The sequence below is a fragment of the Dromaius novaehollandiae genome, chromosome 1 (assembly GCF_036370855.1).
Source record: "Dromaius novaehollandiae isolate bDroNov1 chromosome 1, bDroNov1.hap1, whole genome shotgun sequence".
Lineage (NCBI taxonomy): Eukaryota > Metazoa > Chordata > Aves > Casuariiformes > Dromaiidae > Dromaius > Dromaius novaehollandiae.
This window is the reverse complement of record NC_088098.1, coordinates 58,799,914-58,816,894: the sequence shown is the minus strand read 5'-3', so window position 1 is coordinate 58,816,894 and position 16,981 is coordinate 58,799,914. Positions and strand designations below refer to the sequence as shown.

General features: G+C 38.2%; 1 protein-coding gene across 4 annotated transcripts in view; it reads left to right on the top strand.

Annotated features, from left to right (window-relative positions):
- Positions 1 to 16,981, top strand: part of PARPBP (PARP1 binding protein) — a 50,338-nt gene that overhangs the window by 2,873 nt on the left and 30,484 nt on the right. For all 4 annotated transcript variants that reach the window (XM_026118013.2, XM_026118009.2, XM_026118011.2 and 1 more), the window contains exons 3-6: positions 6,812 to 7,039; positions 8,571 to 8,675; positions 10,257 to 10,427; positions 11,817 to 11,971. In XM_026118013.2, the coding sequence (XP_025973798.2) occupies positions 6,812 to 7,039; positions 8,571 to 8,675; positions 10,257 to 10,427; positions 11,817 to 11,971 (659 nt within the window). The remainder of the gene's footprint in view (positions 1 to 6,811; positions 7,040 to 8,570; positions 8,676 to 10,256; positions 10,428 to 11,816; positions 11,972 to 16,981) is intronic.

Here is a 16,981-nt window from a genome sequence, read left to right as displayed (position 1 = left end):
CCAGAATCCCCATGCCCTCATAATACCAGTGTATGTAAAACTAGAAAATGATTGTGCATCAAAATGAACTCACACAGAACTGATAAATCAAAATACAAAACTACCTGTGGAGACAATTACTATCCAAAGACAACTCTGGGATGTAAAAAGCATTATTCTGCTGGATGCCAAAAATAACAGATCTGATAAAGATGATCTCTTTGTGACACATTATTATTTCTTTCCCTAGCAAGTTATGAATTAGCACTTTCCCTCCCCAGAGAACTACCATAATACACTTTCCTTCTTTTTTCTTTTCCAACAGATTCCTCTCCTTTGCAAGCATCTTTCCTTTCAGAGATATAACAAAATTAAAGTGATCACTTTCAACTTTTATTTAATTTTGAAATCTGCTGCTTTATTTCAAATTTGAAGAAAGACCATGTGCTGAAATTCTTTTCAATTATTCTATAATAAGCCTATTAAGACTTATTATATATACATAAGTCTATTAAGAATTATAAGTCCAATAAGAGAGATTACCTGCATGTATAACCTTTGTCTTGCATATATGGATTTAAACTCTTTTAGGACTTGCATGTACAGCCTCTGAGGTGAAGTTCAACTTTTTCAATTGGCTGTTCATTTTGATGTTGGTTTTGTCATGTTAGAGTAAAGTACAGCTGTTGTATTTTGTTCAGCACTAAAACTTAAAGTTAAGATAACGGAATATTACAATTTGTCAATATATTCCTTATAGGTCTCTGCCTCATTAGGTAAAACAATTCTGTATTCTTAAGATAGCAGTTGTGTGTCTCTTATGATAATGGCAGAAACTGTAAGAAAAATAGCTGTAACCCAGCCAATCACTAGCCTGTTACTAAAAAACCCCCAGTGCCAACAAAAAAGCTGTTCCTTTAGAAGTGTAGACAATTTTAATGGATGTGGTGTCTTCAACTGTAATCTTTATCTCTAGTCGAAGTATAAAATAACCAAGCTTTTCTGAGGGTTCCAGAAAACTTTGTAAGTTTCCTACCTTCTTTGTCTTAAATTTCATTAAGAATAAGAATAAAACCCTAATAAATGTTAACCAAATAGCGATGATGAAAGGAAAAACATAGCTACTCTTTGACTTCCTCTGAAAATACTCTGTTGTGCAGCACAGTTGTGGCTGCATGGAATAAGGACAGGGGGATATGGTTTGTGGTGAAAGTTAATACCTTTTAATAGACTGATTAGTATAGGTCTAAAGGATTAGGTAAATGTTCAAGAACAAACTTTCTTGAGGGTTTGAAATAGAAGTAACAATTTTCAAGGTGGAGTTCACGTTGACGGCAATTGCTTTCAGTTGATTATTTGTCCTGAAGGTTCCAATAACCTATCATGCGTGCATAATCACTTGTCACTTTCAGACCACAGATGTTTTAGTTAGTAGTGGGGAAAATCTGAACATCTTATAAAAACACTATTTGTCCTAACTATGTGAATCTTAATTCCCAGACTTAAGTGTTCTGTAATTCTTGTTTTCTGGGATTAGGGCTGTCAGACTGGAGAAAAAGGTGGTAGTGTTCTTATAAACATGTTCTCCCTCTAGTAACTTGTGTTTGTCCCTTACTGATTCTGTGTGAAATCAGTTTTGGTGTATGGTTTAGTTCCAGGGCTCTGCGTTTCCATGAGTTCATTTGGTGCGTTGTCTGAAGAAAATTTAGTTCTGCTCAAAATCCAGCATTTTTTTTGAAATGGTTTCCCAAATCATCTTGATTCAACATGGCAAATAAAGAAATAATACAGAGTTGTTTTACAACATTAGTCCTTTAAACTGTTGTATCTTCTCTTTGTAATGTGAGACTCCTACCAACTGTTGATACCATACATTGCTTGTAACATCTTGTAGTAATGCTAAAGACAGATGCGGTTTCAAGGATTGAAAGATTGAAGCAAGGAAGGTTTCTTGAAACTCCTGTACTGAGACTGTTTTACTGTCTTTGCCATACCATGTGAAAACAAATCATAAATAGTTGAGATAATGCTTCTTGTATTCTTGTTACCAGCTTATAGTATATTATTATTTTATTATGTTATCAAGTCTTATTATCAGCTGGGGATGTTTTAATAATGTTAACTCTCACTGCTTCCTCCACTTAAATCTTAAAGCACGCTCCTGTCTGGCTTATAGAATTCCCGTTCCCCTCCCTGTTTTCTCTAGTATTTTAGATTTCTGTTTTGAGGGTTGGAAGGGAAAACAAGAATTTTTTGCTACTAAGCAGAGCATGCTAAAATTCCTATCTTAGTTTTTGTTGAAATCAACACTATCAACTTCTGTGGTAATAAAAACATCAGCACTATTAGGAATAACAGAGTTTATTGCTTAGCTGGGTACAGTTTTTACTTTCTAACTGTCTGTTTCAGGATCATATTCTTGCAAGTATTTACTGTTCTTCTGTTCCATACATATTGTAGCTTCCAGTCTTCCTTCAACAGGACAATACAATTCCATACCTCCTCCCTCTTTGACCTGGGTACTTTTCCCACTTGCCCTCCCTCTCCCCTAAAAAGGTATCCAGTCCCAGACAATTACCCATGCAAGGTATACTGGCATTTCTCTAACTCTGGGATCTTGGCCCAGAATTTCACTGGCTTGGGTTCTGGCAGATATCAATGTAACAAATGTCAGATGTTTGTGCGCTTGTGTTTGTAAGCCAACTTGTAAACCTGCCTGCACCACTATCAGCTCTCACTGGAATTGGAAACTTATTCCAAAAATGCTTTATACTACTTTAACATTTTTTATATACCATAGTTTGGGAGACCTCCTGCTAGTAATAAGAGAGCATATGCATGCAAGAAGAGCTCAGTAGGACCAGACTACTGCTAGACTGCAGAATCTCAGAACTCAAGAACAGTGCAAACAGGGATACTGCAGTCTAGAAGTATGCCTGAAAAACTAGAACTGGAGACAACTCCTGGATGCTGGTTAAACACAGCAGTCTGGAGAGCACAGATTCCGAAAGTGATTAGTGACCACTTGTTTGGGGAAGGTAGGAGAGAACATGGGACTCTAAAATACATACCACTTTCTGTTTTAGAACAACTTTGGAGCAAAGAAGCAGCAGCTTTGTTACGGAGTTAGCCCTAGAAAGCTTGCAATATCTACTAAATATAAAGAATAATGTCTTTAGACATGAAACTTTTCTACTGGATTTCAAACACTAGAACAAAAGAATAAGGAGACTTAATATACCACACTGTCAAGAAGCACAAGAAATGAAGATGCTTTATAATGCTTCACTGTTTCTATGCCTGTGAAACGCAATCCTTCTGATGTCTATCATGGAATGAAAGCACTGAAGATTTGGCTAATGCTTATTGCAAAACACCACTTCCTCCTTCCCCCCTTAAAACCAGAGACTCTTGACAATTGACTGCATAAGTAATAGAATGCATTGTCACAGTGAGCACCTGATCATGAAAGTTGGTATCTGGAGTGCAATTTGATTTGGATTTAAAATATTTTTGCAGCACTAATCTAAATTTTGCTAATCTCTGCAGGTCCTTGGTCATATGAGGAAAGATTTTGATTTATTAGATATTGTATTAAAATAGTATTTTAACTTGGTACTCCTGGAGGAATTTGTTTCAAAACAAAGTGAGAAAACTCTTTTTTCTTCCTTTCCCTCCTGCAACCTACTGCTGTTTTGATCTGTTTAAATAGGATTATAATATGATTACATATTAGACATGAAATGTCTATGATTTCATGTCTATGATTACAAGAGTATTAAAGTAATATATTTTCTGAAATACTCTCATGTAATCTGTGGAATAGCATGCATGTTCATAGTGCTGAGCTGTTCTAATCCATGCACAATTTAAATGGCAAATAAATACTTTTAACTAATAGGAAGTGCCCTGAAAGTAGTACTTATGAGTACTCATAGGAACTTTCACTCCTAGCTCTTGATCTTAAGCAATATCAAAATGGTTGACTTTCAGGAAATGTCGCAAGTGCCTGGAATCATAGATTTAACCAAGTCTTTGGTTACAGCTGAGTGGTTAGTTGTACAGGAGAGATCTTTTGGGCTAGAGCAACTTAAGTGATTAGAATTGCTCTTGGTCTGTTCACTTACTTAGTTGCTAATGGTGTTTGTATGTAATTATTAATTAAGCTGCTTAATGTGAAAATTTCTTGAAATCAAATTAAACCTTCACCCTAGACCAGAGTTATCTGCCATTATTGGCCTAGCAAGGCAAGGTCTGTCACTCTACCTAGGCATTTGTATCCTGTAACATAATGTATTACATATAATACTGTATTTTTAATGCCATATACTGGGCAATGCTTTAAATATCAGTAGTGTCAATCTTGTTTCTTGGTGAAAACTGGAAAACTTGCTACAATTACAAAATTAGTTGTGTGCATTCTAGTGGTCTCATACAAATAAAGAACCTTAGTGGAAGAGGTTTAACAGCATGAAGTGAGGACTGATGGACTGATACATAGATCAAAGAGCAGGGCGCAGAGGAAAATGAGGAGCCTAGCTGTGAAACAGAAAGGAGTAAGAACAGGTAGGAAAGAAGCAACAGATTTTGGAGGATAGAGGAAGTAATGGTAGAGAAGTTGGCATGGGGATGGTGTAGAAAACGGTATAGAAAGGTCTGCAGTAAACGTATGGGTGTGAAACTGGGGATCCTGATGGAGAACAGACAAGACACCAAGATTTGGGAGCGAGGGGAAAGCAGATACAATATAAGGAAGTATGTGTGTGCAGGGAGATTACTAATTGCTAGTAACTGGAAAGGCAGATGACAGTACAGGAGGGAAGGTCTGAGGCCAGAGATGAAGAGTAGGTTAACAGTAATTAGTGAATAAAGGACAAATTCTGAATGCGAAGGCTATGGGAATGTGTATGTAATCCTGCATCCTAAATCTTATCTTTTGTCTGTAAATTTGGCTCAATCCCTAAAAACTGTATCTTTCATATAGGGCTTCAGTAAAAAGTCTCTGGTACCACTGACTTTCTTTTATATAATATAGGCAGCATCTTAATGCCCTTCTTCCTGTATATAGCTTATACCGCTACATATATATATAAGCTGTGTATAGCTTGAGTATAGCTTAGAGACTGAAATTGATCTTCTGACTTCTCCAGTGTTGCAGCCCTTAGATATTGACATCACGCTTCTCTCTCCTACTGGCAGCAACAAGGGACAGGCTCAGATTTCTTTCAGTTCCTAGTAGACACTGCCTTAGGCCCTACCCCAGAACTGGAAAACTTAAATTAAAATGTCTGATGTTCAATGAGCTGATTTTTCCCACTCACAATCGTGAATCACTTGGTTTAAAAATAGTACTTTACTGAAAGAAGAAAAGACAATTTTAGGAGTGAAATAGGTCTATATAGTATACCTGATTACTTTTTTCTCAAAGTATAACAATAACTGAAGTCCTCTCCTCTGGTGACGGCTCGTAGCTGGTTTGCTTCCCACTTCTTTCAGTAACACATCACTCAGATTGTGACTCAAATCAGTTGGTTCAGTTGCTTACTTTGATTTAAACTTCCATGAATTCCAGCTGCAGTATATGTTTCTGCCTGCTCTAGTTGTTTCACCTTACTTTGCCATTCCTGCCCTGCGGTCACTCTTCCAAACCCCTAGCCAATCCATCTTTGCTAGCAACTTCAGTTCTTTACTTATTTCTGCTTCCTAAGCAAGATTACATGTAGCATTATAGACTACATAAAATCTCTCTTGTTCTTGGTCTCTTCTGTTCTCCCACTTAGAGAGGACTTCTTAAAGTTTCTCGCCTTTCTTTTAGTTTAGAACTTCTGCGCGACAAAACTGCAAACTATTGCTTACATTTAAGTGTTCACTGTCTCAGGAATGCATAGGCATAATTGCTTGACAAACTTTTACATGTTAATAGTGGAGGCACCTGTTATAACTATTCTTTTACAGAACTTCTTTGAAAATATATGGTAAACTGATATGTAAATTCTACATGATTTTAAGTCTTTCTGTTTGTGTATTCTTCTTCTGTCCACCAAATATCAACAGAGCTTTCCTCTCTCAAGGTTGTGGGGTGTTTTTGTCGTTGCTGTTTTTTTTAATCTCCTAATTTACTGCCAAGCTGTAATTCTTTTTCCTTTCTGGGATGGGTATGGTGGGGAGGTACAAAGGAATATAATCTAATCATTTTGGCAGGGAGAGTGGGCTAGAAGCTAGATATAACATTGCAGCATGTGCTGGACAGTTGGTTATGGTACTAATAAAGGAGGTACTTAGGTGTGTATTGATAGATCTTTTCACTTTTCATTTTATTGCTTTAGAGTATTTGTTAGCTATGTATAGCAAGACTAACTTCTTCATGCTAAAGTATAAGTATATTCACCTAGGAAAAACTCATTTTTCTTGGACATATGTTTTCCCAGATGTACTGCTTGAAACAGGTTAAAAGAAGTATATTTGCTGCCTTTGGCTTATAAATGCCAGCCATGCTGAAAACTATCTCTGCAAATACTTAACTTTATGTATGTATTAGTCATGTTAAAGTCGATATGTATTTTCTTATGAGGAAAGTTCAATATATGTACCTGTTATTTAAAGATCAGGAACAAACACTACATATTCCAAAAGACAACTGTAAAGCCAAGGCAGTGGAAGAACTTCAGTTACAAGTAAGATTACAAGTAAATTAATTACAGTAAATTACATATTTAGGTTATACCAGGCATTTAACAATATATTAAAAATATACATATGCTTTTTTTTAAAGTTACTTTTAAAGCTATGCTGAACACAAAACAATGCTTTTGCTTTTTTTCTGTTACATTAGCACCATGGAGATTTCACTGTATCACTTAGTGATGTGGTGGAAACTTGGAAATACTTGTTACATGACAAACTGGGATTATCATATGACATGGAAGAACCTGAAAATTATGCTGACCAAAAGAAAGCCTACGATACCTTCTTAGAAAGTAGCAGTATGTTAGATCTAATAGACGTATGCCAGAAGTGCTGTGAACTTGCACTTGTGCCTGAAAATGAAAACATAACACCTGTAAGTATTTTGTTTGTTCTCCAACATTGTTTTGACATATGTCTATATGGATTTATAATATTTCTAAAATATGTATGAAAGCACTGAATTATTCATATGTTACTCTATGCAGAAAACAAATGAGTTTAAATTGCTAAATCTTTTAAATGGTTCTTAAATCCATTCAAAAATTATTTTTCTGTATCAGTGTGATGGATGGATTTCACAGCTCCTCTTTAAGAATATCTCTCTTTCAGAAACAGAACCAAAAAATGGACTGTAGAGATTTGATAAAAGTAGAACAACACTTAGTGATTAACATGTGCCTTGGCTATTTGGTTGTATATTGATATTCAGTCAAAATACGTGTAATAGTTGTCACTTTCAAAGTACCACACTCTTAAACAAAAATGCCTATGCCACATGTAGTTCTGTGTTAGATTTTTCCAGTCACCAGAAGAGGTTGTTCTCCAGCCTCTCAGTTAAACGTCTCTGTAGTTTATTGTCACTTAAATGTTCTGGTAGCGCTGCGTGTGAGGCCGTACTCTAGGCTAGATAAATTGTAGTGTGTATTCCACCCTTAGGCTGTGAAAGTAATATGAATTTGTTTAATCTGTATGCTCGCAGATCAAATTATATGCAAGTATCAATTTAAGGTATGTTTGAGAGAAACACAGGTATATCGCATTATTTTATTTGATTCTGTGCTCTTCTTTTACTGCCTGCTCTCTTAGCATTTGTAGACTTAGCCAAAATACAAATTTAGGAGATAAAAGAATAGTATCGTGTTCAATTAGATGGTTGTTTTAATATGAGGGAAGCTACTTAAGTAACTGAACACTGAACATTATTTGCACTGAGCTCTTAATTACAAACATACCATGAACTATTATTTCCACCATGATTAAAACAGAGTTTATCTTCCAGCCCTAGTAAGAAGGAAAAACTTTTTCACCATCAAAGTGGTCAAATATTGGAACAGGTTGCCCAGAGCACATGTGGAATGTCATCTCTGGAGTTTGAGTAGATGACCTGCAGAGGTCCCTTTTACCTAAATTTTTGTATGATTGTATGACAAATATGCTTTTAACAAGCTTGCTACTTCTTTAAAGCTTCAGCGAGCCTACACCCAAACAATTCTATAATTATTAGACATAAAAGAGATTCTCAGAAGGACTGAAGTTCAGGTGGGGCAGGGAAGCTGAATTTTTTTTGCTAGTTACTTGAAAGATAGAGGACTTGAAGATTAATGAGCTCTTCCTGAACAGAGCGTAGCATGTTAAATGTTCTGCCCAAAGATAAGCAACTGCTTTTAGTGTGAATGTCTTAAATTCCTATATGAGATATCTTTTTGAAGTTAATTTCAGTACTGTACCTCATGTCTCTCCTAAAACAGTTGTACTTTCAAAGATGAAAGAAAAAGCTTGTGGAGGCTGCTCTAACCTCAAAACACTAGCAGATGGGAAGAAGTTGTAGTTTTACTAGCTTTTAATACTACTTTTGCTTTTCATTTATTTTCAGATTTAAGTTTATTCAATCCTTTTTATTAAAGGTTGAACTGTTGGAATTTATTTCTGGTGTAATGAATGTACCAGAAGATAATGGTTCGGTTCTGTCTTCTACACCAGTCAAGAGACAGGACCAAGAGAATGTGAAGGTGAAAACTGTTTCTCTCTTTTGTACTGTTCTATATATATGCAAAAGTTAACACAAGTTGAAATATAACATAGTTTCCTTTTTCAATTATTGCTAGTAGAATTGCTGGCTTAAGTAGGGTGTGTGTATTCAAACTCTTATCACTTGTGTGCATTGCGGATGTAGGCACAGGGCTAAGTGCACAAACTTGGACTGTAGAAACTAGTCCTTTAATGGTAGCCACTTGATGTAGACTTAATCCATCTTGAAATAGCAGGGAATACTTTTTTTGCAAGTATACTTGTCTTTCAAATACTGCCTTCACTAAGAGTCAAATGATTTGCCCAGTGCTGCAAACTGAGGTCATAGGCCAAGTAAACTTCTTGGGCTGGATTTTGTCAGCTCATATTCCCTTATGCACAGAAGAAATCTTAACAGCAACAGTACTGGTAGTTGTAGCAAAGCAAACAAGGTCTCCCTGTCCCAGTAGAGGACTGAGAACTTCCTGGGAATACTGGATTCTGTTCTCTGACCCTTTCAATACCCTAAAGAATCTCAGAAAACTATATAACAGGTGCCCGGAATACTACAGCTCTTGTCATTTCCAAACTTGCTTCCCTCATGATAAGAGGCAGTTTCAGCAGAGTGCTCGAGTACAATTCAGAAAATAGGTCTCAATAAGCAAGCAAACATCTCCCCAAGTGCCTGACACCAGGTTGAAAGAATGTTTCAAAGTGAAATGCCCTTTGGTGCTTATGCATTTGTTACTATGGTTCTTCCCTAAATAGCTGTTCTACCACCAACATACAGTTTTCTTAGTGATAAAACTTTGCCATGTGTGGTAAAAATATTTCTTGCCATTTTTCCCTTTTCTTGACTCTGTCTTCTCAGACCCCATACCAACATATTTTTGACTGTCTACATTTTTGTCCTATGTTTTCTGTTGAGTGAGACACAGGTTTTCAGATTATCTTTCCTTTCATAAATGGTCATGTGACAAAACTGTAATTTCTTCAGTTCTGGGACTGTTTGTGGCAATGTTCTGGACCCTGTACAACAAAAGTAATTTTAATGTTATGTTTGGTGGAGTGGAGTTGGGTTATGATTTATGAAAAAGTCCTCAGTCTGTGGAGCTCTTATGGTTAAAATTATGTGGGTGTTGGGGTGTGTGTGTGGTGAAATAGTGAATCTGAGGTGTAGCTGGAGGAGTGTTTAAAATCTTGTCCTAATTGAAGTTAATGGCAAATCCTTATGTGGTTTAATGGTGCTAATACTTTGCCTTGGGATAGAAAAAGGAATATCTGTGAAGATAGTTCTAAGTAGAAAATTCAAAATAGAAATTGACAGCCAATTTTAGTAGTTAGAGGTCATCCAAATATTTTCTGAATACTCATATATAGTATATGTAATTATTAACACATTCATCATGCTTGCTTTGGTCAGTGTTTCTAGAATCCTCATATATAATTACTTTGAAATTATGCAAGGTGAAATTCTTACTTTTCCTAAAGTCTTATTAGTATGTATTTAATTAGCTTTTTAAAAAAATTAGAACACAATTTAGCAGTGTGATGACTAATTAGTGTGATGCTTTCTTATGCAGGTGACACACTTGGCAAAGAAGCTTGTTTATTCATATTTAAGCCTGTTGGTGAATTCTAAGAATGATCTGGCATTGGCTTATATTCTAAATGTTCCTGAGAGAGGACTTGGTAGAGAAGCCTTCACTAACCTGAAGCATGCTTCACAGAAGAGAAAAATGTCCATTTTTCTGGTATGTGTATCAAATGAAACTTGTTAGAAGAATCTAGTTTGGCATAAGGGATGTTTATACTTAAAGTAGTTATAGTCAGCACAGTGCTATCTCAGAAGTAGTCAGAATTAGATGAATAAGAATTCTCAAAGAACCCTTGTAGTCTCTGATATTTAAAAGAATCAAATTTTGCATGCACAGTGGGCTGTGTGTAATAGACAACAGCAGTCCAAGGAAAAAAGTTCAGATATGTAACTGTTGTTGAAGCAACTTCATTCTCAGATTTTGTGGTTGAATAAATATGGAAAATTTGTGAAATCTCAAATCCAGGATTAATTATTTTAGCTCCTGATGCTCTATTAATGTTGTGTGAAAAAGGGTTTGTGTTTGGACTGGATTTCTTACCTCTACCTCAGAGTTGCCAAAGGGGAAGCTTCTCTACCGTGTAAAGAAGCCTTCTTTTCTGGCATCGGTGTCTTGGAGAGTCTTGCAAAGCCAAAATATTTTCCATTGGGAAGGCAAGGTCCTATGAACCGTACTTTATCCACAGGAAATCTTTAACACAAAGGCAGGAATATTGGCAGATTTACTTTCTTTGCTAGAGTAATTCCAGTTTTACTCTTTCCAGTCCTAAGAGCTTTGTAATTTAGCTGTATAGTCTGAAAGTAAATTTTATTTGCAGAATTGATATTACTGCATCTGTGTCAAGCAAAATGGATTATTACCTTTACTTTCATTTTTCTAGAGGAACACTAAGCTGGCTATTCTGACTGTTGCTCTAAAATTTGAAGTGTTGTGCTTTAAGTTATTCTGGTTTGAGGAGGTCTCTTGTTTTCAGGGTCTTAATACTATATAAAATATATGGAAGCTTTCAGAACTGGTTTCCTGTGATGATAGGAGCCTTAACTGTCTTAATTTCTCAGAAGCTTTGAGTATATATAACTTTTATTTTGCACCTCTGGAAAAAAAAACCTGTACTACTGATGTCAATTTCTAGATGCTCACCTTGAAAAACATTCTCAGGCTATGGGCTGTCCTCTGAATATGAGAATAGTTTTTGTGAGGTCAGCATGTGCATTTAAGCACCAAAATAAAAATTATACCCTGTGCTAATAAAGCTTTCTTTGAATTGGCAAAAGGCCAACATAAAAATATCAAATTGGGTCATTTTCATTTTGTTTTGTGGGTTTTGTATACTGCTGCACTACTAAGTATTAATCTTGCAAGTATTTATGGTGAGATGTACAAAACTTATCATTAAGAGACATTCTATTGGTTTCAGGTTACTTCTGCTGTGAACTAGCTCTCATACATTATTTGTACATTCATAGGAGAGGATTGCTTTTTCAAAATATGTACCTCTTGGATGGGACTACTGCTTCATATTTCTAAATATTTTTCTGTTGATAGATGGCAACATCTTTTATCCGAACTGTAGAACTTGGAGGAAAAGGCTATGCAACTTCATTATTTGATCCTTTAAGAAGCCATGTAAAGGGGCTTACAAATTTTGTTGATTTTATTGACAAGTTGGAAGAAATTGTTGGTGAAGTCTTGGATCCAAGGTAATAGAATTTGTCTGTCTTGTTGAGTGCTTTATTTACTTTTTTTTTCCATGTGCATATGTCTGAATGAGGGGAAAGACAGTAAAATCTAATTATTTACTTACAGACTATTTCAGAGTAAATTTGTACATCTTAAACCTTCTTATTAGAAAATATAAATATTTTGAGGATCAGTTGGGATAAACTTAGATTTTTGAGGTTATTCATTATCTTAAATGTTTAGCAAATCAGTGCCTGTATTTGCTTCATTCCCTAATTGTAAATGAACCTCCAAAAGATTTCAGGCTTATGGGTTAGACAAATACATCAGTTTGTTACTTATTCATAATTGACTCCTTTTCATAATCTCACTATACTTATACAAAGGAATCTTCTTTGCTGGTCTTCTTTCCTTGCTATTAAGAACTGACAATTAGATTGGTTATCTAGCCTTCTTTTCCCCTTTTATTTTTAACTATGTGCAGTTCTACTTTGAAGTTTGCTTACAAAGGTACAACAAACCGGTAGTTTTAGGGCGTATTCACTGAGCAGAAGAAATATACTTACAATTATCTGGAATATTGAACTAGCTGAAGTTTGCCTCTCCTCACTCTACAGATGTGTAAGTTTTGAAGAAATAGCTGAAATTTCAAGAGTGAGTAGCATGAGTGCTCCTTAAAGTTTTGGGATGTTTTAAGACTTGTAACCCTGAAGATATTTACAGATTCTAAGTAGACTTGCTTGGACAAGCTTTATATATTATACAAGCTCTCTACTTACTATACTTTTTGTGCCTGTTTCTTGACAAGAAACATATTAATATTGCATTGCCAATGAAGTGAATGATTATTATACACCTTAGGATCTGGACACTTCTTTTCTGATGGTATAAATGAAAGTGCAATATTCATTCATCATTCTGGAAATCCTTCTTTTTCAGACCAGATAGTAATGCTTCTTGCATCCAGAAAGAGCTCGTCTGGAATGGCATTTCTGCGAAGTTCACAAAGTCTATATATGATTTAAAACCAAGTGATGGAAAGGCATTTGTCCTATTGGCAGCTGCACTTGTTGGTACTTTGGTATCTCTCTTCCCCCCCCCCCCCCACCCCACCCCGTCCTGAGTTGGGCTCGGACTTCGTTGTAAGCACTAACCGCTAGGCGACACTATTGCACAGCTCACATCAGTAACAGTTTAAGCCTAAAGGAGCAAGTATGACGCTTTGGAGTGGGTCTTCGTCAGGCCCGTGAGTGGTCTTTCACAGTTAATTTTAGAAGTTATACAGTCTGACTTGAGCATTCATGTGGATTAGTGCATTGAGCTTTCTCTGATAGGGGAAATGCCATTTCTATTGTGTTTTGCCTTTGTGAAGTTGTGATTAAATCTGAAGATATAATACTGCTTTGGAAAGAAAGCATATAAGACTTCATATGGTCATGTGCTGAATGTTTGGGTTAATTGGGTATCATTCACACAGCTTTAGTCTTGCATCCTGAAGTTGTAACTCGGGATATGTGCAAAGTAGTGTACGTAGCACTGTTTGAATTTAGGATCATAGAATAATTCAGGCTGGGAGAGACCTCAGGAACTCTCAAGTTGAACATCCTGCACAAAGCAGTGTCAGTTACAAGGTCAGACTAGATTATTTAGGGCTTTATCTGGTCGAGTCTTGAAAGCCTCCAAGAATGCAGACTGCACAATCTCTTTTGCGCAACCTGTTCCACTGCTTGCATGTACTCATGGTAAAAAGTTTTCCTTATATCCAGTTAGGACCTTTCTTGTTTCAGTTTATGTCTGTTGTCTCTTGTCTTCCCATCAAGCACCACTGCGAGGAGCCTGGCTTCATCTTCTTGATTACCTCCTTGTAGGTATTTACAGAATCACATGATAGTTGGGGTTGGAAGGGACCTCTGGATATCATCTAGCGCTCCCTGCCCTGCTCAAAGCAGGGTCAACTAGAGCAGGACTGTGCTCCTGTGTCTCCAGGACAGTCTTTGGTCAAGTTCTGAGTAGTCTTCGGGGATGAAGATTTCACAGCCTCTCTGGGCAACTTTTTCCACATTCAGCGGCGCTAACAGTAAAGTATTTTCTTATGTTCAGATGGAATTTCCTGTGTTTCAATTTGTGCTCACTGCTTCTTGTTCCGTTACTGGATACTGCTGAGAAAAGCCTGTTTGTTGTCTTTACTTCTGCCTATCAGATATTTATACACACTGATTGGATTCTGTCCCCTCCCTTCCCCCCCCAAGCCTCCTTCTCCAGGATAAACCAACCATCCCAGCTCTCAGCTTCTTCTCATATGAGAGATCCTCCAGGTCCTTAATTGTCTTCGTGGCCCTTCACTGGACTTGTGCCAGTAGGTCCATGTCTGTCTTGTACCATGGAGCCCAGAGTTTGACACAGCACTCCACATGTGGGTCTCACTAGCGATGAGTAGAGGGGAAGGATTGCTTACTTTGACCTGGATGCTACTGGCCTACTTTGCTGCAAGGGCACATTCCTGGCTCATGGTCAACTTATCTGCCAGGGCCTTCCCTGCAAAGCTGCTTTCCAGCTGGTCAGCCCCCTGCCTGTACTAGTGCCTGACGTTTTTCCTTCCCAGGTGCAGGACTTTGCATTTCCCTGTGTTGAACTTCACAAGGTTCCTGTCGGCCCATTTCTCCAGCCTGTCAAGGTCCCTCAGAACAGCAGCACAGCCGTCTGATGTACTAGCTACTCCTCCCAGTTGTGCATCCTCTGCAAACTTGCTGAGGGTGCATTCTGTCCCATCACCCAGGTCATTAATGAAGAGGTTAAACAGTATTAGCCCCAGAATCCACACCTATGATACACCGCCAGTGACTGGACTCCAGCTGGACTTTTTGCTGCTGATCACAACCCTCTGAGCCCAGCAGTTCAGCCAGTTTTCCATCTACCTCACCATCCCCATGTTTAGCCTGTACTTCATCACTTTTTCTCAAAATGTAATGGGAGACAGTGTCAAAAGCCTTACTAAACTCAAGATAAACAACATCTACTGCTCTCTCCTCATCTACCAAGTCAGTCATCTCTTGATGGGAGGCTATTAGGCTGGCGGAACGTAACTTCCCCTGTGTAAATCCATGTTGACTACTTGCAATCACCTTCTTGTCCTCGTGTCTGGAAATGATTCCCAGGATGAGTTACTCCATCACCTTTCCAGGGATCAAGGTGAGCCTGACTTAACTGTAATTCCTCAGATCCTCCTCCTTGCCTTTTTGGAAGATAGAAATGACTTTTGCTTTCTCCCAGTCCTCTGGGTCCTTTCCTGATTGACATGACCTTTCAAAGATGATCAAGAGTGGCTTTGCAATGACATCAGCCAACTTCCTTAGGACCTGTGGATGCATCCCATCAGGATGTACAAATAATATACAAATCATGGATTTCTGTATGTCCAATTAGTTCAAATGTTCCCTAACCTGATGGTCCTCAGCTGAGGGCAAGTCTCCCTTGCTCCATTCTTTCTCTCTGTTCTCAGGAGCCTGGGATTCCTGAAAGTCAGTCTTACCAATAAAGATTGAGGTGAAGATGATGTTGAGTACCTTTGCCTTTTTCATGTCCTTTGTTATGCAGTCCTCTGCCGCATTCAGCAGCAGGCTGACATTTCCCTAGCTTTTCTTTTGTTACTTATGTGCTTGTAGAAGCTCTTGTTGCCTTTCATGACCCTTGCCAGATTCAACTCCAGGTGGGCTTTGGCTTTCCTAACCTAGTACCTGCACACTTGGACAGTCTCTCTTTTTCTCCCCAGGCACCCGTCCCTGCTTTCACCTCTTGTATGCTTCCTCTTTAATGTTTGAGTTTTGTCAGGAGCTTGTTTCATCCATGCAGGCCTCCTGCTGCCTTAGCTTGATTTTCTGCTGATTGGGCTGGACAATTCTTGAGCTTGAAGGAGGTAATCTTTGAAATGTCAAGCAGCTCTCCTGGACACCCTCTCCCCCCTTTCTCTCCAGGGCTGTATCCCACAGAATTCTTCCAAGCAGCTCTCCAAAGAGGCCAAAATCCATGGTTATGATCCTGCTTTTTTCCTGCTCCCTCCTTTCAGGATCCTGAACTTCACTGTCTCGTGGTCCCTGCAGCCAAATCTGCCTCTGACTTTCACATTCCCAACCAATCCTTCCTTCTTTTTAAGCATGAGGTCCAGCAAAGCACCTCTTCTTGTTGGTGCCTTGAACATCTATGTTAGCAAGTTGTCATCAATGCATTCTGGAAACCTCTTGGATTGCTTGTGCCCTGCCGTGTTGTCTGTCCAGCAGATATCAGGGTTGTTAAAGTCCCCCAGGAGGACCAAGGCCTGTGAACGTGTGGCTTCTGGTTGTCTGAAGGTGGCCTCATCTACTACTTTTTCCTGATGAGGAAGTCTATAGCATACCCATGACAACATTACCCACATTGGTCTGCCTACTAATCCTGACCTGTAAACTCTCAGCTGGCTCATCCTTTATTCCTAGGCAGAGCTCCCTGCGTTCCAGCTGGTCTCTCTCATAAAGGGCATCTCCCCTTCCTCACCTTCCTGTTTTGTCCCTCCTAAAGACCCTGTATCCATCCATCCATCCTCTACTGGAAGGCTGCTAGTAGGTTTGTGAGTCATCCCCCTCCCCCCCCCCCAGCCTTTTCTTCTCCAAGCTGAACAAGCTGATCCCTTAGCCTCCCCTTGCAGAACATGTGCATCAGTCCCTTGCCTATTTTGTTGGCCCTCTGTTCACTTGCTCCAGTTTATCAGTGTCTTTCCTGGATTGGTGAGCCCTAAGCTGGATCCAGTATTCTAAATTGTCTAAACACCGTGATTAGAGAGGGGTTATCACGTTCCTCAAACTACTGGCTGTGCTACTGCCAATGCAGGCAAGGATACTGTTGGCTTTGTTTGCTGCCAGAGAAACACTGCTGGCTTACATTCAGCTTGCTCTTCACTACTGAGTTTGTCCCCAGCCTGTGCCACTTAAAAGATCGATTACCAAGTGTAAGACTTTGCATATCCTGTTAAATTTCATATAGTTCCTGTCAGTCCATTC